General features: G+C 39.3%; 1 protein-coding gene across 7 annotated transcripts in view; it reads left to right on the top strand.

The window, feature by feature from the left end:
* PHF14 (PHD finger protein 14) overlaps nucleotides 1-25,556 on the top strand; it is a 147,705-nt gene that overhangs the window by 68,493 nt on the left and 53,656 nt on the right. For 6 of the 7 annotated variants that reach the window (XM_060782186.2, XM_060782185.2, XM_067470285.1 and 3 more), the window contains exon 17: nucleotides 15,463-15,580. In XM_060782186.2, coding sequence (XP_060638169.2) covers nucleotides 15,463-15,580 — 118 coding nt within the window. Of the gene's footprint in view, nucleotides 1-4,923; nucleotides 6,306-15,462; nucleotides 15,581-25,556 lie in introns of those variants that run through there. The other variant, XM_067470286.1, reaches the window with a different exon arrangement.

The raw sequence follows: 25,556 nt of genomic DNA, 5'->3' as shown, positions 1-25,556 counted from the left end.
TCCCATTATTTATTTATTTATTTATTTACTTACTTTTTTTGTATACAGCTTTTCTCAGCCCTTAGGCGACTCAGAGCGGTTAACAACAAACAGCAGCAGAAATTCAATGCTAGCATCATACAAACCATTTAAAACAATTAACACAATAATACACTAGGCAATTAACATCAATAATCATCAATAAATTAGGGTCTCATAACTAAAATCATAATCCAAGCTCGTCATCCGTTGTTCCGATTTCCTATAATTCATTGCACTGCCTATTTAAACGCCTGTTCAAATAACCAGGTTTTCACTTTCTTCCGAAATGCCATTAATGAGGGAGCCGATCTAATGTCTGTAGGAAGGGCGTTCCACAGCCGAGGGGCCACCACTGAGAAGGCCCTGTCCCTCGTCCCCGCCAACCATGCCTGAGTTGCAGGCGGGATCGAGAGCAGGGCCTCCCAGTGCCGTTCCTGTTAGTATCATGGCTGCCGAATGTTGAACCAGTTGAAGCTTCCGAGCAGTCTTCAAAGGCAACCCCACGTAGAGAGCGTTGCAGTAGTCTAAACAGGATGTAACCAGAGCGTGGACTACCATGGCCAAGTCAGACTTCCCAAGGTATGGGCGCAGCTGGCGCACAAGCTTTAACTGTGCAAATGCTCCCCTGGTCACCGCCGAAACCTGAGGTATATATAGATTATGCATACACACACACACATCATATTTCTTTAATTCTAATGTGTCGTTGACTGTACCACCAAACTTTTGTATAATATATAAAAAAGCACCATCGTTCTAAGGCATACCCCATTTTTAGAGATCTTTATATGAAGAAAAATAATAAATGAAATGTTGCATTTTCAAGCCATGGATGTTTTCATCTGTGGATACAAATTAGTAAATACAGAAGACCAACTGTATAACAGCTAGTGCAATATAATGTAAAGCAAACTGACAAATATATACTGTCAAGGTATATATATAACCTTCTACAATGCTGTTTAACTTAAATTGTCACTAGGAATGATGCGATGTGTGCGTGTTTCTATATGGTTTCTTAAGTAGAAAATGTTGACCCCTCTACACATAAATGCACACAAAACTCCATCTCTTGGTTTTCTCTCCCAGAACTAAAACTAAAGCACAGGGATCAGTAACTGCAAACAAGGTACTCTTAGAAGGTGGAGAAGGCAGTAAGTGTTGCCAGCAATCTCGCTTGTGCACACTTCCTTCTTTCACTTTCTCCCCCTTATTTTATATTCCCTCACATAAAATTCCCCTTTTTTTGTTCTTAGAACCCTTCTCCACCTTTACTGCTTCTTTATCCTCTCCCCAAGTTTCATTCTCCCAATTGTTCCAATAATGGCCAGCCACATGGCTATAGGAAGCGAACAGGGAGAATATGAGAACTTGTAACACCCTTCTGATAGAAATATAACAATGTATTCTCATCCTCCCTCTGTTGAGATGCTTCAGAATGTGAAACTTCTCCTCATCACTTTTTAAACCCAGTGTAGGTATTTCCTGGCACAAGGATAGGGCTACATCATCTAACACATTTATTGGAGATGTGAATCGGGCCTTGTGGTAAATATAAGGGTCAGGTGGGTTTTTATAGCTGCCCAGAGTCTCTCAGATAACCTAATGTTCCTAATAGACGCAGTTCCATTTTAGCAGAATATATGTATCTGAAACTACTTCTGAATAGTCATGCAGCAAAAAATATATAATGCTTGGTCTCTGCCTCTAGCGGCTTGTACTCAGATTCATACTATTTGATACTGTAAGTAACATGTAGCTATGATGTAGTTGCTCATAATACTTTTTTTCTCTATGAATTTGCGTAGTCATCTTGCTGGACATTACTGTCTTGGGAAGGTTAAATTCACTGGAGATTTCTATATATGCTCATGTATAAGCTGCCATCATGTATATAATGCATGAGGGCAAATTTTGGGAGGGTCATTCCATGGAGAGAGGAGAAAACACAAATGCCACCTCAGAGATCCACCCACTCTGTCCCTTGCCACCACCATTTCTGCACCTAGGCATTCAAAAAGGCCAGGAATGCCACCACAATAGAAAGAGTAGAAGGAGAATGATGCTTCCTTTTGGTTCTCCTGGGATGGATTAAGCCAGGGGTCCTCAAACTTTTGAAACAGAGGGCAAGGTCAGAGTCCCTCAAACTGTTGGGCCAGATTATAATTTGAAAAAAAAATGAATGAATTCCTATGCACACTGCACATATCTTATTTGTAGTGCAAAAAACACTTTAAAACAATACAGTAATTAAAATGAACAATTTTAACAAATATTAACTTATTAGTATTTCAGTGGGAAGTGTGGGCCTGCTTTTGGCTGATGAGATAGGATTGTTGTTGTTGTGTGCTTTCAAGTCATTTCATACTTAGGTTGACCCTGAGTGAAGGCCAGGTAAATGACCTTGGAGAGCCATATCCGGCCCCCAGCCTTAGTTTGAGGACCCCTGGATTAATCTCTTGCCTTCTGCCACTCTACTCACAGAAGAGGATAGTTCCTTAAAGTGCAGTGTTTGCACTGGCCCATTGATAAATTGACCCAAGCTTTTTTGGTGGGTTTTGTGATGAATATTTTGATAGTTATTTATATGTATGTAGGATACTCTAAATTACAACCTTTGTCATGATTTAATATAGAAGACTTTGGCCTGAAGAATGAAGAGAAATAGTTTTACATGTATCTATATAAATAAAAATGTAATGTTTGTTTGTGGGATTAACATAACTCAAAAACCACTGGACGAATTGACATCAAATTTGGACACAATACACCTATCAGGCCAACGAATGACCATCACTCATAAAAGCACTGAAAAACGCAGCAGAAGAGACTTTAAAAGCCAAAAAAATACATTGCAACATATGTGCAAACACATAAATACACAAATATATACACACACATATATACACACATAAAACACATATACACAGACTGCAGCACAGCAATGCGTAGCAGGGGACGGCTAGTATATAATAACTCATGTAATTAACCAAAGGCATAATTTTAGATGTTTTACAGTGATTTTAGATACTAATTGAATGCAAAATAAAGACTGAAGCACTGATATAGAAGGGAATGAACGAAGGAACTTAATATATGTGAAAGAAGGATAAATCTATAATTATACTTTTGAGGTTGTGTGCTTTGCACTCATTTTATTTTTTGTTTTGTTTAATATCCTGCCTTTTTCTTGGCTCAGAATTTAATATAGAGACAGTCTAATTGTTCACACAGCATTTTGTAAACATTGGTGCTGCAAAAACATTTGTCCATTAGATTTCCACCCTTTTGTTTTAGCATGTATCTATTGTTGTGATCAAAAAGATATATGTGTTTCCACGCAGTTTACACCTATGATGTGGAATGTTTACAGTGTTACATTGAAAAATATTCTTTATTTTTAAAGTTTTCAAAAATGCCTTAATCTAGATACGGATTCTAGGGCACTATTTGTAAACAGTATGAGGTTAGAATGGGAATAAATGCAAGATAAAACCATCAGGTACAAGGATATATATTTAAATACCAAAGTCAGAATCACCTGTGACATATAGTTCCAGTTTATATGTATAATTATGAAAGCTGACAGGAAAGGAATCAACTCATTTGAAATATCATAAGATTGCTATGGAACATCACAATCTGCCAAAAAACATAAATGGGTCCTACTAATTCTCACAAAAAGCCAAAGTGACTTAACTGAGGCTGTCATAGAGGCTGTCATACTTTGGACATATCATGAGATGACATGACTCATTGGAAAAGACAGCAGTCCTGGGAAAAGTGGAAAGCAACAGGAAAAGAGGAAGGCCTCATTAAAAACAGATTAATTCCATGAAGGAAACAGCTGAATTTGCAAAATTGAGCAGGGCTATTGATGACTTCAGCTGTTGGAAATCTCATGTTCACAGGGTTGCCATGAGAAAACTGACATATTCAGTTTTCTCATTATAAATGTTGACAAACTACATGAAATAACTACATGAAATATGTGAATCTGATTTGCTATAATTTTTAATAGTATTGGCCTGAGAAATATGTACATAAAACCTTCCACAATTAGCCTGCTGTTGAATGTTTTAAAACAACTTTCTCATAACAGTACTGTCACATGGGAATAGAATTCCACGGCATCGTTGTGGTAGTTTGGAATGTCTATATGTCTATATGCAAAGGGATCTCATGGCATCAATGTCTGATAGCCTCAATTACATCATAGAGTATAGCTGAAAGAATCAAATTGATACCATAAGCTTTCAAAGACTGAGAATGCATCTACACTGTAGAATTAATGCAGTTTGACATCAGAATGCTGTGGAATTGTTTTACGAGGTCTTTGGCCCTCTCTGTCAAATACTGTCTCACCAAACTACAAATCTCAGGATTTCCTAACATTGAGCCATAACAGTTAAAGTGGTGTCAAACTGCATTAATTCTATAGTGCAGATGTACCTCAAGTCTACTTCATCATATGTAGGTGTAGTCTATGAAATCTTATACTACCAATGTTGTCTCAGTCTCTTTTAAGGTGCTACAAGATCCCCGTGCATACTACTCTCACAGATTAATCTTTTGTATCTTCATGCTATATAATTAAGAATCCTCTTAAACAGAAACTTTTAATACATAGTGTTTAATTTAAACCTTTCATATCACCAAAAGGTCACTCTTCATTTCCTAGAGTTATATGGCTTTTTCAATACACACAGGGAATAAGGACAAAAATAGATGATACTTAACACTGATTTCCTTCCATATACTTTTGGATATGTAACACTAATCTGAAGTCGTCTCTTTTCAGTCTGAATCTGCTATGATGTTGAAATGTTTCATAAATTAGTAGAACCATTAAGAATGGTAAATGTTAATTTACTTTCTTTCTCTTATCACTTTACTGTGTAGATACTCTTCATGAGACACTACTCTGCCACAACTCATCCTCGGAGGCAGTCCTGGAAACTACTTTTATAAATGTGATTTTAAGCTGTGGATAAGACTTTCAATAGGACCCAAAGTAAAGGAAAACAGTATATTTATCTTTACCATTCTCCTAGTCATGACAAAAACATGCTTGCCAGGTCCTGTAGAACATAACTGATTGGTATGTTTCTTGGACTGACAAGGCAGTTAATTTACTTGATTTTTTTCTTTGCACTAATCAAGCACATTTGATATGTGCATTGCTGGAAAATACCGGATAAATGTCTTGTCTGAATTGTTCTATTAAGTAATTTTGTCTCCCATTGCAATTGCTTGGCAAATGATGATGTACAGTACTTGAACTCAGTGAAGAGTGACAGGAGCCTATGGGACTTAAATACTTTATATGATGTTATTGAACGGGAAAAGCAATGCTTTGTCATTTGTTGGCTGCTGTTTTGTTGTGCCTCATAATAGGCAAATTCCTATACAAAACAATGTGTTGAGGACCTATATGTAAAAGGCTTGATCTCTATTGAAAAAGTGTTACATACCATGGCATTCAGATATCTGTAAACCATTCCATTCATGCTCATAACAAAATAGAATTATTTTTTTATTTTATTTATTTTTCATATTAGCGTTCCATCTTAGATTCATTGTGTAGGTTGGTCTACTCTGGGTGGTGGTAATGTTCCATCCGAACCCAATAACAGCCTCCATTTAATTTTGGGAGAAATGAAAAGCTAGTTACCTAGTATTGAACAAGAGGTGCTCATTAACTGTCTATGTTTCATGGAAGATGCTTATTTCATCCCTGCCCCCAGTAATTCATATGCCATACAAAGTATATTGAATACTTAATTTTGTGCTTGTTTTGAAAGACACTGTTTGTGCTGATTGTATTTGTAATATTGAACTATTTATGTTGCGATCCAACAAAGATATTAATGAATGGGGAGGGTGGGAGGATTCTTTATAATATTTATAGCATTTGCTGCCATTGGTGAAAGGGCAAGTTGTATTTTTAAATTAAAAGATGGCTTGGCTCTTCAGATGTAGAGGAATATCTCAGAGGCCTGCTGTTGGGTAGATTTTCTTTTGCGCACTTATCACTTTGTTGGATCACAGCCATGGTATTGAAATTTCTAAATAATAATAATAATAATAATGTGTTGGTTTCTTGGTGCATTTAACAAGGTATATATTTCCTGTTAAGAGTATAACCAGAGTATAAAAATGGAAAATAAGAGGATGTATACAATAATAAGAAATAATAAATTAGTGTTTTTTCTTGGTTATGGATGGGGCTACAGGCTGTATCATATCTGGATGTGTTCAATAAAATAACTTGAACTTGGCTATACTGTTTCAAATAAGCATTTTGTCAAGACTGTCATGCTGTTAAGATGGATTCAGAATGTAAATATATACATGAAAATCAAGTAAAATAAAACTAGATACACCAGTGATCTAGTTAGCATTTAGTACAAATACTGGGATAAATTCACACTAAATTCATTTTCCGTTAAAGTGCCCCCCAGCAAATTACTATTATTTTTTTATTTTTGCAGTATATCTGAGTAGAGTTGAAATAACATATAGTCCTAATAAATGAAAGATGTTAAACATATCCTCATTATCTACTGAAATTGTAAAAATCTTTACATGTATACAGGGAAAATCATAACTTAACCAGCAGATGATTATTTTTATATTCAGAATCCATATACCATGCATTTTACATTAGTATTCTTGCTTAATTTTATTTATACGTTCTCTGATTTTAGTTATGTAAAAGGAGATTGCTTGTACTAGTAACAGTACTGCACATTGTTGTTTACAAAATCTCCTAATAGTTCCCCATATAAATATCAACACAGAAAGAAATGAATATCTTCTTTCTACAGTATTTTGGTTTACAGTGAAAATACACATATTTTCAAAATCAATTCTGTACACAATTGTGTAAGTGTAAGTTTCATTGAGTATAGTGGGATTTATGTCTGACAGTCATGCATAGAATTCCACTGCAATGCTGTAATTCTAGACATTTGATTGGAAATTAGCTTGATCTGTGTGCATCTTATGCCTTAACCCCAACCCTTGCCAACCATTTCACATTGGTAACACACTTTTTAGACATACATCATTTTGCAACACAGTAATTCAGTTTCAATAGCAAACTATAGATTAATCCAACCACTTAGAAAAGATATGGATCATACCAAATTGTAATAGTAAAATATATTGTGGCACAAAATACCTCAAGAATATTTATTTTTATTTTTAAAAATATATGATTTGAAAGGTAAAAACATTTCCAATATTTTTGTCATTTCTCGTTATGTTCATGTGTCATACCTACACACTGCTGCCAACACAATAACATATCACAACACACCATTGGGAAAGCTCTGGATTGAGGTTGCATTTTAATACTTTTTCAGCACAAAATACCAATTCAGAATGAGACACTTGAAATAAAAACATACAGTTTAACAAACTTTGATTGAATAATCTTAAATTATCGTGTGTTATTTGGTAATGGCTGGGTAGACAACTCCAGAGTAAGGACAGTGTAAAGCATGGAATAATGAACATTATGTTAGCACTAAACCTATACAGGTTGAATATCCTTTTCTGAAATGCTTGCAACCAGAAGTGTTTAAGAGTTTACTTACAAAAATTAGAATACATGTATTTCCATATATGTACATAATGAGATATATTGGAGGTGGGACTGTTGTTTTTAAATTGTTTTAAATTGCTTTTAAACTTTGTTAGATTTTAGCTATTCTTGTAAGCCGCTCTGAGCCCCAGGGGAGTGGCGGCATATAAGTTTAAATAATATTTATTATTTATTTATTTATTTACGGCGCTTATATGCCGCCCTTCTCACCCCGAAGGGGACTCAGAGCGGCTTACAATATATATTTTCATACAATATATTATATTATTAGCAAAGTACAATATCAGTATATATTACTATATTGCACTATACCATTATATTGTAATATTATTAGTAATATTACATGTAATTAAATATATAATTATAACTATAATACTGAATTATTATTACTAGTATTATATTGTATTACATTATAATATTATAAATATTATATGTATATACAATATACTATATTATATTATTAGTAAAGACAAGATGGAAATGTCTTCTGCTCCCCTCTGTCTTCGCTCTGGCCAGAGCAGTCGTTGGTGCCAGAAGGGGGAGGGGCCTCTGAAGTGATGATATAGGCAGAAGACAAGATGGCAGTGTCTTCTGCTCCCTTCTGTCTTCTCTCTGGCCAGAGCAGCCGTTGGTGCCAGAAGGGGGATAAATATTAAATATTAAGGGGGATAAATAAATAAATAAAGATGAAATAATTTACTTTAAAGAGCCTCACACACACACACACACACACACACACACACACATATATATATTAGGCTTGGGTAACTACGGAAAAATTTGGCTCTAAACTCGTTTCGTTTTTAGGGGGGCCCTTGCGTTTCGTTTTTTTAAAGAATTCCGAAATTTCCCTTTAAAAAATTTCAAAATATACGAAATTTCGTAAAATTACGAATTGATTCGTTAATGGCGGACGCGATTGCGCAATATGCTAAAAAACCCTCCAAATGGGACAGGGGGAACTTCTGAAGCTTCCCTCTCCCTCTGTTGTTGACTGTTGGTGTGATAATCACTGATAAAACAAACAACAACTATAAAACTTGCACCAGACATACGGAAATAATTACGAAGCAATTACAAAACAATTTTGAACCAATTACGAAACAATACGAAATAAATTGGAAAAATTGTTTCGATTTTTAATTACTCCTCACAGTAGTCCTGCATGGCTCAATATTGGATCGTAAGCTAATTTAAATACGAATTAATAACGAATTACGAAATTAACGAACGAAACCGCCCAAGCCTAATATATATATTGTGTGTGAACCATCAGAAAACAAAGGTGCTGCTATCTCACTCACCCTAATGGACAATTTTGAAATTCTGAATCGGAAATGTTCAACCTGTGTGTGAAAAAAAAAATCAAAACATCAAAACTGCTTGACCTTGTTATATCATATGTGTATTCTTACATGGCAGGGATTTGGACTGGATGACCCATTTGGGCTCTTCCACCTCTATGATTCTAAATAAGGTATACTCCATAGATTTACACATCCTGTTCTATAAATGTTACCTCTTTGGTCCTTGTCTGAACTTAAAATGATCTCACATTTTACTCGCCGCCAAAACAAGAGGCTTTTAATGTGGACAGCTATTGTAATATTTAAATCCTGTTACAGCTTCAAAAATGTATCAGTAGGAGATAGTGCATTGGGTTTTGGAGTGAGAAGCATGGAAACATTTGTTTGAATATTGTTTATCACTTCTCATTCTCCTTAATCCCCTGTTAAAACTTGATGATTAAGGGTTACATTTGTTTACATTTTAGAATGGTTGGAAATTCAAAGGAAATTAAAAAATAGATATCTATCAATGTAAGGCTCAAAAGTTGCATAAAAGGTATTAGCTCGCCAGTTGAAGCCTTTGAGGTGATATTAATGAAACAATCTTTCAAATATAACTTTATAAACGGGTGATTGAAGTGGGGCAGTCATTATATTTGCAAGATACCTGGCATGTTTCTCACTTAGTGCCAACTTTAGGCAAGACTGTTCTACAGCAATGAAAATGGCAGCATAAAACTGTACTCTTTCTCTCCCTTTTTGTTACTTCATTTGTCCATCTTCCTTATGATACTGTAAAATAGTGAGCTGACCAATGAAATTTTACTTCTTTCGAATGCCAACTTATTTGCTGTTTTGTAGTGAGGCAGTGTTGTGTATTTTATTGTAATACTTTGACTTACAGGAAAAAACATACTTCTACATTGTTCAAATTGTACTTTTGTAGGTAACATGAATGCCGTTCCATGGCGCATACATATGTGGGAGAGGTTTTTTGTATTGGCAAACAAAATTCACGAAGTTGTCTTTAAACACTATCTTACTAATAGAGGGGTTTCGATAGTACTTTTTATAACCAACAGTGGTTGTTGTTCTCTTCTGAATACAAAATACGTATTCAATTCTTAGGAGGTTTTATTTTTGCAGTGTACTGCGGTGACTTACAAATATGCAAACTATGCACACATTTTTCTTTTAACTCTTCATTTAGAGAAACCCAGGTCTTCCTCCTCCCCCATTCCCCCAGTGTCTATTCTAAGACTTCTGGAGGCCAGCTGATAAGACTCCCTCTTGTGCAGGTAGGCGCACTGTAATGAAGTTGAACGGGCGTGCAAGGTTTTGTAAATAAAATGAGATTGACCCCCAGCCATTATCTCATTTATCTTATTTACATTGTAAAATCAGGATCTACAGTATTGATTAGAGCATAATTACCTAATTATGAACAGGAAAGTGCAGAGTTATGTGGGGGTTTGAACACAGCAGGCTGAACTGCTGAAAGATTTCCAAGGGCATGAGCAGATGGAGATCACTTTATTAAAGAACAAAACAGACGTGTTTCAGGTATGAAAGTGTCTAATCAACATCTCTTGCTGTTCTGAGACACTTGACCTCAATTCTCTATTTTAGTTTTTGAAATGTATTTTCTATTGGCTGCTAATTTTAAAAATTATTATTTAATCTCTCGATCCTATTGTGACAAATGGCAGAGGTTTCATCGCCTGTTTGGCTTCCACATGCCAATCCTATTTGCATCCTTTAGTCAGTTAAATACTTGGTTTTGCCTGGGCTAGAAGACAAAACTGATTTTGTTTTGGCTTACAATATCCTAGTATATAGGGGTTTTAATTGCCATTCAACCAAATCTGTTATTTTAACATTTGGACTTGGCCTTTTGGATATGCATTAATTTAATTTATTGTGACAAGATGCATAGAAGGCTTAAATTGTGCCACTTGATCTTAGCGCTTTGGGACATTAACAAATATGCTTTCGATGGAGCACGCCAATTGCTAAACCAGCACAGCAAAAGAAGCATGATACGTTATGCTACTAGCATTGCAATCAGTCACAGAAGCATTTGCAGTTAAGCTGCCAAGAGCACAGTGGTTTGGCCCAGGCATTTCAGAGATTTTTGAAAATTTAAACTAATTCTTGCTACCATGCATTCATGTGACATGTAAGAATTAGATACCATATATTTGCCTCATTAAAACCATTCTTTTTGATGTAGCCTATAATTGTAAACATACACAACCTGATTGGTTCCATGCATACAACATTTAATCAGGTTCAGATTACATGGGAAAGGGTTATTATTGAAATTGATACACTCTACCCTAAGGTACTGTGATCAGTGCCATTCACCCATAGCTGAAATGGAAACAAGCTAGGGCCTTTCTGCTCATAGCTATGTTGAGAAGGTAGAAGAGGTGAAAATTCAGTAACTTCTTTTCACCTCTATCAACAATGAATGGATACTGCAGATCGGTTATTCATATAATGCATGAAAATACTATGTGTTTAAGCATTTAATTAATAATGTACTACTTTCACATCATTGCCTTTTTATCCAATGTATCTTGGTAACAATAGGAAGATAGACAATAATGCTTAAAGCCTATTTCAAGGCCTATTATTATTCTGAGAATAAACATTGTAACCATGGATTCACTTATCCCTTTTCTCATTTGCCATATAGAACACTTGCAGTTTGCTGAATTACGGTTTTTCATTGTATCTGAGTCTACAAGCCAGTACAGTAGTTTAATTTCTAACTGCAAATCAAGATATCAAGGATCTGATCCCAGGTTATGCTCAGAAGTTGGCCCAAAACTGATTTGAACAAACCATGGCAGTCCTGCGATGGGCTTGAGCATGGAAGCACAAGGGAGGACAGAATATGTAGACACAGTGCATGTTTCCCATCTACAAACTTGGTTTGTTAGACCAAGTTAGTTGTATAGACTTTCCCTCACAGGTGAGAATGCTATGATAGGCTGTCATTTTTGTCTAAAGGTTCAAGATTTTATTATTGCCTCAAAAATCATGGTGGGTTTGGGGAAGGGGGAGTTTCATATCCTAGGTAATAATATCTGTATTGTATAGTCTTACAATCTCTTACAACAAATCTCAAAACTTGTCAGTGCCTTCAGTCTCTTAAAACTTTATTCTTCTTGTGTGCATTACATATCTCCATTTTCTGCACAGCATAGAAGGTGATGAACATGACAGTGGGAAATACACTTATAGTAAGAAAACAGATTGTTTGAAATTATGAGAAGCTTATGTTCCCCCATTTAAAATTTTCTTCAAATACATAACAAGGAGTCTAAGAATTTGGATTCTGAACTCTATTCAAAGGTGTAATGTAAAACTAGAATTGTGTGATATTACAGGCAGTCCTCGAGTTACAAACATCTGTCTTACAAACCACTCATAGTTAAGAAGGGCGTGAGACAACAGGAAGTGAGAGAAATCTACTCTTAGAAATCTACTCTTAGAAAGTGTTATTATGTGGGAAAGGCATCTCCGTTGAAACTTTCTCACCAATCCTTGTTTCTACAACAAGCCAAATATTTCAAAATCCAATTATCACAGGGACAGAAAATGTCGTGAAATCTTCTGAACAGGGGCACAGACAGCAAAACAAACACTACATGGGTGTTAACCCTTCCCTATGCAAACCAAAGCGCTCTCTCTCTATATATATATGTGTGTGTGTGTGTGTGTGTGTGTGTGGCTCGAGTTCACTTAACAGCAAGCATCAAGTACTGACACTCAATGCTCAGGTGCCAGTGCTAGCCAGGAGAGCTTCAACCATACCTCTAGAAGTCAGACATGGCCACGGTGGTCCATGTCTTGGTTACATCAAGATTGGATTATTGCAATGCACTTTACATGGGGCTACCTTTGAAGACAGCCCGGAAACCGCAACTGGTACAAAGGTCGGCATCCAGGCTTCTAACTGGAACTAATTATAGGGAGCACATAATGCCCCTATTAAAGCAGCTCCACTAGCTATCAATAAGTTTCCGGCCCCAATTCAAGGTGCAGGTTGTGACTTACAAAGCCCTAAACGGTTTGAGTCCTGCATATCTTCGAGAGCGTATCTCCTCCTATGAACCGGCACAGGCTCTAAGATCTGCCGGGGAGGCCCTCTTCTCGCTTCCACCATGGTTGGTGGTGACGAGGAAGAGGGCCTTCCCGGTGGTGGCCCTCCAACTCTGACACTCTCTCCCCAGACAGATTAGGCAAGCCCCCACGCTGTCTTCCTTCCAAAAGGACCTGAAAACCTGAAACCTAGTATATAATGAAATTGGTTTTTAATTTTTTGTGTGTGTGTTTTAGCAAGTTTTTTATGTTTTATGTTGTTTTTTAATTTGTCTGTATGGTTGTCCTTTCTTATAATTAATGTTTTGCCTTGTATGTTGGAAACCACCCTGAGGTCCCTTGGGGAGATAGGGCGGTATACAAATAAAGTTTCTATTATTATTATTATTATTATTATTATTATTAAATGTACGTACCTGTTCTGACTTAAATACAAATTCAACTTAAGAAAAAAGCTACATAACATATTTTGTTCATAACTTGGGGACTGCCTGTACTGTAGTTCTATTTTATATACTTATATATCACCAGATAATATGATGTGTGCTGCTAGACCTGAATATGTGTTAATTTGTTAGCTTCTAGCAGAAACAGGAATGTAATATAAAGTATAAATGTGTGTGTATTTAAAATGTATTAATTGCATCGTTTGATCATAGGTAGTACACTATCAGTAAACTTAGTACTGTAAATATATGAGCTTCCCCCAACATTGTTCACTTCTGGGAAGAGGAGAGTTGTGTTCTTCTGTGATGTAACTTTATATGTCTATGCACATATGATTCTAAAATTCTCTTTTTTCTCCCTATGTTTTAGAATTAAAAACCATAACAAATGAGAAATAGTTTTTCTTGAGCCTTAGATATGATGTCAAAATCACATGTGAGACCAAAATCCAAATTTAGCCAAATTGACAAAGGGAACCCCAACTAAATAAAAAAAAGCTAAGCATAGTCAGCTCTTTTTGGTTTAGTAGAGATTCCCTTTGTCAATTTGGCTAAATTTGGCCAAACTCTTTGAATGTTGACATTTTGTAACGTTTTCCCCTTCTGATCCAGCCTGCCTTTTTAACAGCACATTTTCATTAAATAGCTTCTCCAGAAGTTGAATAATTAATAACTGCTTATAATTGTTGTGCACATAAAAAAACAAATATCAACACTTAAAATTCAGTGCATTAACAGTTTTTGGTATACCCCAATTGACCATTGTGCTCTTTGTGATCGGCTCTTTGTTCAAAAGTCTTAGAAATATTTTTGCCTTGAATAAGTTCTCCAGGTGATTTCCACAACCAATAAAAATAATTACTTTTTTATTCAGAGAAATATGTCATTGCTATTTTTTTTCTTATAGGCAAACTGTCTCAAAGGTATTTTATATTTTAATGTCAAATGCCATCTGTATTGATGGTATAAAGTGAAATTCTGATGTAGCATTAAGCTTTAACTTGGCTAGTTTCTAGACTGGCTAAAAATCCTGGATAAACTTGTTCTCAAATGTGTGATAATAATGAAATTAAATAGGACACATCCTAGTAAAGGCAAGATATCTGTTGACCTGATGTAAATTTACTTTTCTTTCTATTGGTAATATTTGGCTGCAGTGTATAATTTAACCAATGAATGCATATTTGCTCTGAAGTAAGGCCTAGAATTCAATGGGATTTACATTCCTAAAGTGAGCATAGGTTCTTTGTCCAAGATAAATGTAATGCAAAATAAAGAGCTTAAAAACATTTATGAGTGATGGCAGGAATATCAAAGACAAATAATGTATTCATTATTGAAGTTGGGATGGAAACCTCACAATATATCCTTTAAAGTCTTGGAACAATGAAAGTTATAACAGTGCAATTTTTATATTACATTTATAGTCATGTTTAGAATATAGCTATTGAAATCCATGGGACTTAAATTAGTAAGTATTGTAGATTTTGCCATACATTATTAAAAAATGTTAGAAGTTCAAATTTTGGTTGGAAAATAAGTAAAAATGAAATATAAAAGTTGACCAGATACAACAAGGAGGTTCAAGCACTCACACCCTTTTGGAGAAGGAGGCCTCTTGAGCACTGTCCCAGTCTTTGGGATTTCAGGGCCAAAACCTGACACCTAAGGATGATTCCTTGTGGTTCCTGGTGGTGTGATTTACTGCACAGATAGGGCTTTATTCTTTTATTGAATTGATTATGCTTGCCACATTATTGTTCAGATCTGTCAAAGTGTCACCATGTCTGTACTGCTGGGGTTCTAGGGGCCATGGTGTGAGTATGAAGCTCCTTTACACGTGTTGACAAATCTCTGCATAAATAAATGTCCATAACAGGTTAAAAAAACTTTCTGAGATTTACATGTTCTGTTTGTCTTAATGCATTTGTTTTCTGGCAGATTTGATGCTATTAAAAAAAACAATTTGTTTCTAATGCAGGTGTGATGAATGCAGGCTTTGTTATCATTTTGGTTGCTTGGACCCTCCTTTGAAAAAATCTCCCAAACAAACTGGCTATGGGTGGATTTGTCAAGAGTGTGATTCTACATCTTCAAAAGTAAGTTAATGAATCCTGGAACATTTAAAAAAAAACGGGTGGGGGTCTTTTTCTTAATGTTTCACGGCTCTTCCTTTTGGGTGGCTGTGTGAACACTGTCGTTGTTTGTTATATTTTGTTGCATCTATTCTGTTATGTCTTACTAATGGACACCCCTCCAGTTTACGATGTAAACTATAATTTTATATCCAGAAATATTTTTCTTCTCGTATTTTTACTAGCACAAAATTATTTGGAAAATTTTGTATTCTGATCTCATTAAGTGTAGGATTTTTAAATTGTACTACTCCACGCTTGTGGAATTACTCAATCTGTTGATACCATTGATTAATTTTATTATAATGAATGTATAAAGTATATGCTGATATTGTTTTCTGGTAATCTAGAAAGACATTTAGTCAGATTCTAGAAATTTAAATAGAAAATTTGTTGCATATCATCTGTTATTATTTACTAGACATGAGATTTTTGGAAACATAGATTTATAGTGACAAATCTTTGGGCTTTATATTGCCTGCTTACATTTGGTTTTATAGTGGAGGCCAGTATGCCAGTATAATGAGTGAGTTATTTTCTAAATGTGTTTAATCAGTAACTCTAAAAATCAAAATCAAAAGGCAAAGCATGGTGCACTTTTTCTTCACAACTTGAAGAGAAGCTTTGCACTGCAAAACCAGTTTTTATTCAGACAATTCCTCTAAAATATAAATTTCTCATGGAAAAAATAAATATTATCATCCACTATGGCCTGGACATGATAAGTCTTTTAAAAATACTTAAGTGAAGCTTCTGTATTTGAGAGTATGACTGTAGGTATAGAATTCCAAGTTACTCTTCAATTTAAAATGACTTTTCTATAACGTGAATGGAACTGGTCTGTTAGTCTCTGAGGACTTTTTGCCAGCTGGATTATTACTTGAAAGCAGCCAAGTTCTGATAAGACAAAATCTTAGATTGATTAAGTTGCATTGTTTTCAGCATGGACCAGTTTAATAGCATTTGAATGAAGCAATGGTATCAGAAAAATTGTCTTATGAGGACTCCTTGTGGTTCTGTTTAGTTACATCAGGATTTGCCATTTTAAGGAAATATGTTAGTCCCTTAGAAAGCATCTTATACTGTTTTGTGCTATCTGAACCTGCTGTATAACATTTTGCTTTATGAGAATGGTATATTTTGTCCAAACATAGTCGCCTTTGTTTTAAAAAGCAGCCTCTTCAAGCTTCATATCTTAAGAGTGACATTATTTTGCAACGTCTTGACTTTTCTTCTGGGAACATAGGTATCTTGAAGATACAGCTCTTTATCAGTGAACAAAAGTTAAGGTGTGGGAACAGGGAGGGAACGCATTATCCAACGTTGTGTTTTAGTGGATGGGCCAGAGTTTTTCCCAGCTGTATATGCTTTCTAGTTCCCATCCCTACACATCTCTGTGAGAAAGTGAAGAGCAATATAACACAGGTAAGCTTTTGCCACTCATAACGTCTCAGGATTGTGGCCTTAGTGTACCCATATTTATATAGATACAAACTAAGTATAGCGGCAGAGATCAATTGGGAATAGTGTGATGAAGAAAGTCATAACACTTTGACTTAAAAATGTAGTGGCACCAGAATTTGCCAATACCTTTTGTTTCTTTCCAGTACAGAAACTTATGTATACTTCAGTGATTCCATTTAGATAAACTAGTAGTGAAATAGCTTTACCTTCTTAGTGCTTGCCATAACAATAGTGTTCTTTCTTCAAGAAGTAACACTTGAAAATAATCAATCCCAAAGCCAAATTAATGAAGATGTATACAGTAAAACCTCTATATCCATAAATGGAACCATGGTTAACAATTAACGCTATTGTTTTAACTGTCACAATCAATGGGGGTGCTAGAGTGGGGGAAGGATAGCTTGCAAAGGAGATTCTAAAACCAGACAAAACTTCAAAATTTAAGTAAAAGTGTCTGCTAAACCTTTATAGTCAACCTCCTATATTCATAAGATTAATGGTGCAGGGCTCCACAAAAGTTGAAAAATGACATATTCAGTGGGCAACGGCAGAAGTGAGTACAAGATTCCTTAGGGGCTCCTCACACTTACAAAGCTGGGGACTGGGGGGCTTCCCAACGGACGACAAGCCTCATTATATCAATGTGCACACAACTGTCTTACATTTCAGGTGAGAAATACAAAAAAAAAATCTGTCATTGTCAACTTCTTCCCAAAGCCTGGGGCTGCAGCATCAATGTGGACACGACAGCCTCAGGCTTCCAGGGTGCGACACAACAAATAGCCACTCCCACCACCAACCTCCTCCCAAAGCCTGAGGCTTCAGGAGGGATTTGACAATGGTAGTGGTGATTTTTTTTTTTTGCACTTCCCTACTCCCCAGCGCCTACAACTATTGTGTGAATGTGCACGCAGCAGTCTCTTACTTTAGGACAGTGGTTCTCAGCCTGTGGGTCCCCAGGTGTTTTGGCCTACAACTCCCAGAAATCTCAGCCAGTTTATCTGCTGTTAGGATTTCTGGGAGTTGAAGGCCAAAACATCTGGGGACCCACAGGTTGAGAACCACTGCTTTAGGAGGAAGTTTGCAGCAGAGACACCAGCCACCGAGTGTGTACTTGTATTCCATAACTCATAGAGGTAGGGAAATACAGACTGAGTCAAGGTTTGGCAGATCTTAGCTCAGTCTATACTTTATTATATGATACTCAGTGATACATGAATGCATGAGACAATGAAGTGTAAAAGAACTGGATCCCATTGAATTGCACAATAATTGCTTTCTAATGATGTCCACTAAGGTGTATTACTTCTATTTCAATATCATTATATCACAATTGGGTTTTTTTTCCAGACCACTTCTCACAGCAGACATGGGATCTGTGGATAGTAGGGTCTTACTATATCTTGATATAAACTAACAGACACTAACAATAGGTGGCTTAAATGTCTAACTTTAAAAAAAATTGAAGATGTTGTGGTAAAATAGATTATTAGAATCATGTAGCTGACATGTCTAAAAATATATAACTTCTGGGAAGATGTGTTAGAATGGATAAGTCAAATGTTGGGCCAAAACTAATTTCTGTATTTGAAAGTAAAAATGAAGATTTGTCAGATACGAACTTTATAGCACTTACATTAAGTGCTATAAGATCATAAATAACTAAAGCATGGATAGTGTTTAAAATCTTGTGTACAAAAGTGGTTAAATAAAATGTGATCCATAGTTCTCTAAGAAATCATATAATATAAAGTAAACATAGCAAGAGCAGCAAGATTTTTGAAGCTCATAATTAAGTTGCAACAATATTATTCGAAAGGTGACTTGTATTTGTGATGGTTGATATGGTTAAGGTTTATGACTCCATGATTTGGGGAAGGGAGAAATAGAGGGAGATTATTTTTAAATTAAGATATACAGGAAGAACAAATTGTGTATATCAAGATTATAACTGTTGTTAAATAAATAATTCATTTAATTAAAACTCTTCCTTTTGAATGGAAGAATATATTGTTTTGGGGCGTGAAAGAAAAAAAAGAGCAAATATAAATAATTCTCAAGAATTCTTTTATTAGAAAGCTTTTCCATCCAAGCATAACAGTAACTGTCTTCTTAAAGTGATGATAATAGTCCTAGTGTAACTGGTGTTCATGTTGTTAACCTTAGTAATCCCTTTGATTGTTCTTAGTGTATGGATATATTTACAGGTAGTGCAGTTTTTCAGATAAGGCATTTTTTCTACATATAGGTGCATTAGACACAATTTAAATGTGACTTTGATATAAGCTTCTCGGTTTTCATTCATAATGTGCTATGTAAGTCTCCTGCATTCTTGTCAAGTTATTTCCCCACCAGTGTAACATATTCCCATATTACCCTGGCTGTCAAATAGTGACAGTGACGTTGCTTCAGGGCAGGAGGGCAGCATTTTCTTTGCTAGTAATAGTGTCACTTGTATGGAATGGGTGATATTTACCATAGAGGTCTGACAAGCTTTCTCATCTCAACATCACTTGGGAGAAAGTGAGATTTTTATAGTATATGAAAACTGAACATAGAATTTTTCTGTAACTTCTGCGAAGTTGATAATTTTCAGGAAATAATCCAGAGAGATGTTCAGGAAAGGTTTCCTTTCCTACCCCTAACAACACAGTTATGTTTATGTATACATGCTCTTGATTTTATAGTAAAGTAGTAATCTTGTTTCATATTCTCAGAACTCCACTAATACTTGGCACATAGTACAGTTTGTGTGTTTATATAGCAAACTTCCAGGTCAATCCAAGCATGAGAGATCCTGTTAAATGGGCTTTGATGAAGGTATCTTTAATCAATATTTGATTATTCCTCTTCCTTGTGGGATCAGTACTATAACCCATCAGTGACATAGCTCATACTATTCAACTGGTTCCCCAGTGCCTTCACAGAAGCATTAAGGGAGGCAGGAAGGATTGTCCCGTCCCTTTGCTGAGCACAACATAAGGTGTGGGAGGCAGTGCAATTTTGGATTGGTGCCAAAGCACGGACTGGGAGGAAAGTGGGCAGGGCCAAGGCTCTTTAGTCAGCCTCTGCCCATGTGCAAAAACTGAGAGCAGTTGTTGGGATGGAGACTAGAAAGAAAAGGGGGATCTGCAGTGGGTTTGGCTTCACATATCAGACTCCATTGGCCTCTGGAAGTCTGGAGTCTGACTTGGTCAGGTTCCTCACTCCTACTAATGCACTGGGGCAGTGGAGAAGGACAACCAGGTGGTGCAGGGCCCACATAAGTCAGTGTTTGACTTGCTTGCCCTTCTTCCACCCCCAGTCCCAAAGGGATACACTAGTCTAGGATGGTGACTGTGGTGGCTCATGCATAGTGCATTCATCTGCAGGACAGCCCAAATCATGCTGGTCACACTCCACAGGGTTTTCACCAAAGTACCAAGGTCCGGCCTCATCAAGGCCTCTTTCCTTCTAGTTTCCATATTAGGTCTCCTCTTTTAATAGTTATCAGGAAGTTTCTAAAAAGGTTCCAGTTTAAATAAAATGGCCCTATTTTCATCCAAAACTATGTGTGTCGTCTTTTCATTTCGGGAGTATGAGACCAAGCAGGAAATTTGCCCTCTGAAATTCTTCATTTCTTAGAGCTGCAACACTGAGTGTCCTAAAATGGGATAGAATAAAACGTCCTGATTGCAAAAAAATACCATGATTTTATTGTGTATTTATTTATCGTGTCATCAGCAACCACTGTTTTACAATTCTAACAGAGCAAAACAAACACAGAGATTAAAATGAAAAAGAAAAAAAAAGAAAAAAAACCACACAGATTTTGTAAATTTGGTATTTGGTTAAATGTCCTTTGACCAGTATCTGGCCACTTGGAGTGCCTCTGGGGTTGCCGCAAGAAGGTCCTCCATCGTGCATGTGGCAGGGCTCAGGGTGCATTGCAGCAGGTGGTCAGTGGTTTGTTCTTCTCCGCACTCGCATGCCGAGGATTCTACCCTGTAGCCCCATTTCTTAAGATTGGCTCTGCATCTCGTGGTGCCAGAGCGCAATCTGTTCAGCGCCTTCCAAGTCGCCCAGTCTTCTGAGTGCCCAGGGGGGAGTCTCTCATCTGGTATCACCCATGAATTGAGGTGCTGGGTTTGGGCCTGCCACTTTTGGACTCTCGCTTGCTGGGGTGTTCCATTTATTTATTTATTTATTTATTTATTATTTGCATTTATTGACCGCCCCTCTCAGCCCGAGGGCGACTCGGGGCGGTGAACAGCAACAAAAAGAACAGTGTACAATAAGTCAAGACAATACAGACCGGACAATACAAACAAACATATACTTATGCTAAAAATCCGCTTCGTCAAGTCCTGGGGTCATAGCCAAATTCATAGTCCTAGTCCATTCCAGAGTCGTTCAAGATACACTCAGTTGAAGGCCTGCTCGAAGAGCCATGTTTTCAGGCCCCTACGAAAGGCCATCAAAGAGGGCGCCTGTCTAACTTCAGCAGGGAGGGTGTTCCACAGCCGGGGGGCCACCACCGAGAAGGCCCGCTCTCTCGTCCCCGCCAGACGTGCCTGTGAGGCAGGCGGGACCGAGAGAAGGGCCTCCCCGGATGATCTCAAGGCCCTCGTGGGCTCATAGGCCGAGATGCGGTCTGCAAGGTATTTTGGGCCGGAACCGTTTAGGGCTTTGTAGGATAACACCAACACCTTAAATTGGGCCCGGTAGCGAATCGGCAGCCAGTGGAGCTGGGACAGCAGGGGCGTTGTATGCTCTCTGCGTCCTGCTCCCGTTAACAGCATGGCTGCCGCGCGTTGGACTAGCTGAAGCTTCCGGGCCGTCTTCAAGGGTAGCCCCACGTAGAGAGCGTTGCAGTAGTCGAGGCGGGATGTGACCAAAGCGTGTACCACCGTGGCCAAGTCAGACTTCCCAAGATACGGGCGCAGCTGGCGCACGAGCCTAAGCTGTGCAAATGCTCCCCTGGTCACCGCTGAAACCTGAGGCTCCAGGCTCAGCGATGAGTCCAGGGTCACACCCAAGCTGCGAACCTGCGCCTTCAAGGGGAGTGCGACCCCGTCCAGCACAGGCTGTAACCCTATACCCTGTTCGGCCTTGCGACTGACCAGGAGTACCTCTGTCTTGTCTGGATTTAGTTTCAGTTTGTTCGCCCTCATCCAGACCATTACAGCGGCCAGGCACCGGTTCAGGACTTCGACGGCCTCCTTAGAAGCAGGTGGAAAGGAGTGACAGAGTTGGACATCATCTGCGTACAGGTGACACCGCACCCCGAAACTCCGGATGATCTCACCCAGCGGCTTCATGTAGATGTTAAACAGCAAGGGGGACAAGATGGAACCCTGAGGAACGCCACAGATCAACGGCTGTGGCGCTGAACAGGAGTCCCCCAGCAACACCTTCTGAGTACGACCCTCCAGAAATGACCGGAGCCACTGCAAAGCAGTGCCCCCAAGACCCATCTCTGCAAGGCGCCCCAGAAGAATACCGTGGACGACGGTATCGAAGGCCGCTGAGAGGTCCAGGAGCACCAACAGGGACACACTCCCCCTGTCTAGCTCCCGGCGCAGATCATCTACTAAGGCGACCAAGACCGTCTCGGTACCATGTCCCGGTCTGAAACCAGACTGTGCCGGATCCAGAATATCCGTGTCTCTCAAGAATACCTGGAGTTGTGAGGCCACCACGCTTTCCATGACTTTGCCCAAGAAGGGAAGATTGGAAACAGGCCGAAAGTTGTCCAATTTAGTGGGGTCGAGTGATGGTTTCTTCAACAGCGGCTTTACAACAGCCTGTTTTAGGCTCGCTGGAATCTTGCCTTCCCGAAGGGAGGCATTAACCACCACCGTTACCCACTCGGCCAATCCCCCTCTGGCCTCCTTCAGAAGCCAGGATGGGCAGGGGTCTAGGATGGACGTGGTGGGTCTCATTCCTCCAAGTATCTTGTCCACATCCTCAGGTTTCACAAACTGAAAAGAATCCAACAAAATCGGACAAGCAGGTGCTTGTGTCACATCCACAGAGACTGCATCTAATGTGGTGTCCAGCCCAGAGCGGATCAAAGCGACTTTGTCTGCAAAGAACCGAGCAAATGCTTCACAGCGCGCTGCCGAGTTGTCAGGGCTCCCACCTGAAGTAGGGGGAGTTAAAAGACCTCTGACAACCCGAAACAACTCCGCTGGACGGTTTTTTGCAGACGCAATAGTGGCCGCAAAGAAAGTTTTCTTTGCGGCTTTTATTGCCGCGGCATATGCCCTTAAAAAGGACACAAACCGTGTTCGGTTTGACTCGCTTGGGTCTGAGCGCCACACGCTCTCTAGAACCCTCTTCTTTCGCTTCATCGCTGCCAACTCCTCAGTAAACCAAGGGGCTGGTTTAGCTCGGTTACTCGAGAGGGGACGTTCCGGAGCGATCTTGTCAATAGCCCTGGCCATCTCCCCGTTCCAGAGAGCGACCAAGGCCTCGACATGATCACCTACCGCAGCGGCGGGAAACTCCCCAAGAGCCGTCAGGAATCCACTCGGATCCATTAGCCTCCTGGGGCGGACCATCCTAATGGGTCCTCCACCCTTGCGGAGGTTAGGGGGCGCAGTGAGCCTAAATCTAATCAGGAAGTGGTCGGACCATGGCAACGGAGAGATAGACAACTCCTCCACACCGCCACCCTGCTCCCATCCCTGACAGAAAACCAAGTCCAATGTGTGTCCAGCACAGTGGGTGGGGCCAGTTATTCGTTGGGACAGCCCCATGGTTGCCATGGCGGACATGAAGTCCTGAGCCGCACCTGTGAGGATTGCCTCGGCGTGGATGTTGAAGTCCCCCAGCACAAGAAGCCGTTGGGACTCCACCGCCAGGCTCGAGACCACCCCCGCTAGCTCAGGTAGGGAGACCGTAGTGCAGCGAGGTGGACGGTACACTAGCAGAATCCCTATTCTGTCCCGGTCACCCACCCTCAGGTGGACGCATTCAAAATTTGTGGTCTGCGGGATGGGGCTCCTGGTTAGATGGATGGAATCTCTATAGACCACTGCGACACCGCCTCCCCGTCCTCCGGCTCTTGGTTGGTGTTGCACGGAGAAACCTGGAGGACAGAGCTGGGAGAGGTTTACGCCCCCCGCTTCGTCCAACCAGGTCTCCGTGATGCACGCCAGATCTGCCCGCTCCTCCAGGATTAAATCCTGGATCCAAGATGTCTTTCCGTTGACAGACCTGGCGTTCAACAACACCACCTTCAAGCCAGAGGGCCCGCTCGCCTGGTTACACCAATTTACCTTCGGAGACCGATTGGGAATAGTTAATTTAGATAAGCGGTCCGAATTAAGCCGAATTCGAGGTCTCCGTCTCCCGCATCTCCTCCTTCCCACCACGACCTCTATGGGGGCCCCTCGGCTAGTGGAACACCTCCCCCCCTCTATGCCGCAGTTCCGAGCCATACGATCCCTTTCTCCTACACTTGTTGTTAGGCTTATAGGTTCTTGCCAACATCCCCTCTCCCCCTCCTCCCCCCTCCCCACCACATCTTCACTCATAGGCTCCAAAACACCACCCCTTCTGCCCCCTCCGCTACAAAAAAGCAACAGGAACAATACACAAATGGGGGCAGGGGACCACATGGGTAGCAGCAATACAGATGGTAATTGATGTTCCGACTACTACAATGGGACAGTTCGTAAAGTGCTAGAATTAGGAGCAGTTCGTCACTCTACAGAGTTAAACCAATTCAGAGAACTACAGAGACACCAGCGAGTGTCTCTGTAGTTCTAAGAAAACTATGTCTTGATTTAAGTCGTTGACGTGCTGGCTGATACCCAAACAGGGGATGAGCTGGAAATGTCTCTGCCTTGGTCCTTTCACTATTGGCTGCTACTTCCCGGCGGATGTCAGGTGGTGCAATACCGGCTAAGCAGTGTAATTTCTCCAGTGGTGTGGGTCGCAGACACCCCGTGATAATGCGGCATGTCTCATTAAGAGCCACATCCACTGTTTTAGTGTGATGAGATGTGTTCCACACTGGGCATGCATACTCAGCAGCAGAGTAGCATAGCGCAAGGGCAGATGTCTTCACTGTGTCTGGTTGTGATCCCCAGGTTGTGCTAGTCAGCTTTCGTATGATGTTGTTTCTAGCGCCCACTTTTTGTTTGATGTTCAGGCAGTGCTTCTTGTAGGTCAGAGCACGGTCCAAAGTGACTCCCAGGTATTTGGGTGCGCTGCAATGCTCCAGTGGGATTCCTTCCCAGGTAATCCTCAGAGCTCGGGATGCTTGTCTGTTCTTAAGGTGAAAGGCGCATGTCTGTGTTTTAGATGGATTAGGGATCAGATGGTTTTCCCTGTAATAGGCAGTAAGAGCACCTAGAGCTTCGGAGAGCTTCTGTTCTACCATCTCAAAGCTCCCTGCTTGAGCAGTAATGGCACGATCGTCAGCATAGATGAAACTCTCTGTCCCTTCTGGCAGTGGCTGGTCATTTGTGTAGATATTGAACAT

The sequence above is a fragment of the Anolis sagrei genome, chromosome 6, assembly GCF_037176765.1.
Source record: "Anolis sagrei isolate rAnoSag1 chromosome 6, rAnoSag1.mat, whole genome shotgun sequence".
Taxonomy (NCBI): domain Eukaryota; kingdom Metazoa; phylum Chordata; class Lepidosauria; order Squamata; family Dactyloidae; genus Anolis; species Anolis sagrei.
Note: the sequence above shows the minus strand (reverse complement) of the source record. Positions and strands in the feature narration are given on the sequence as shown.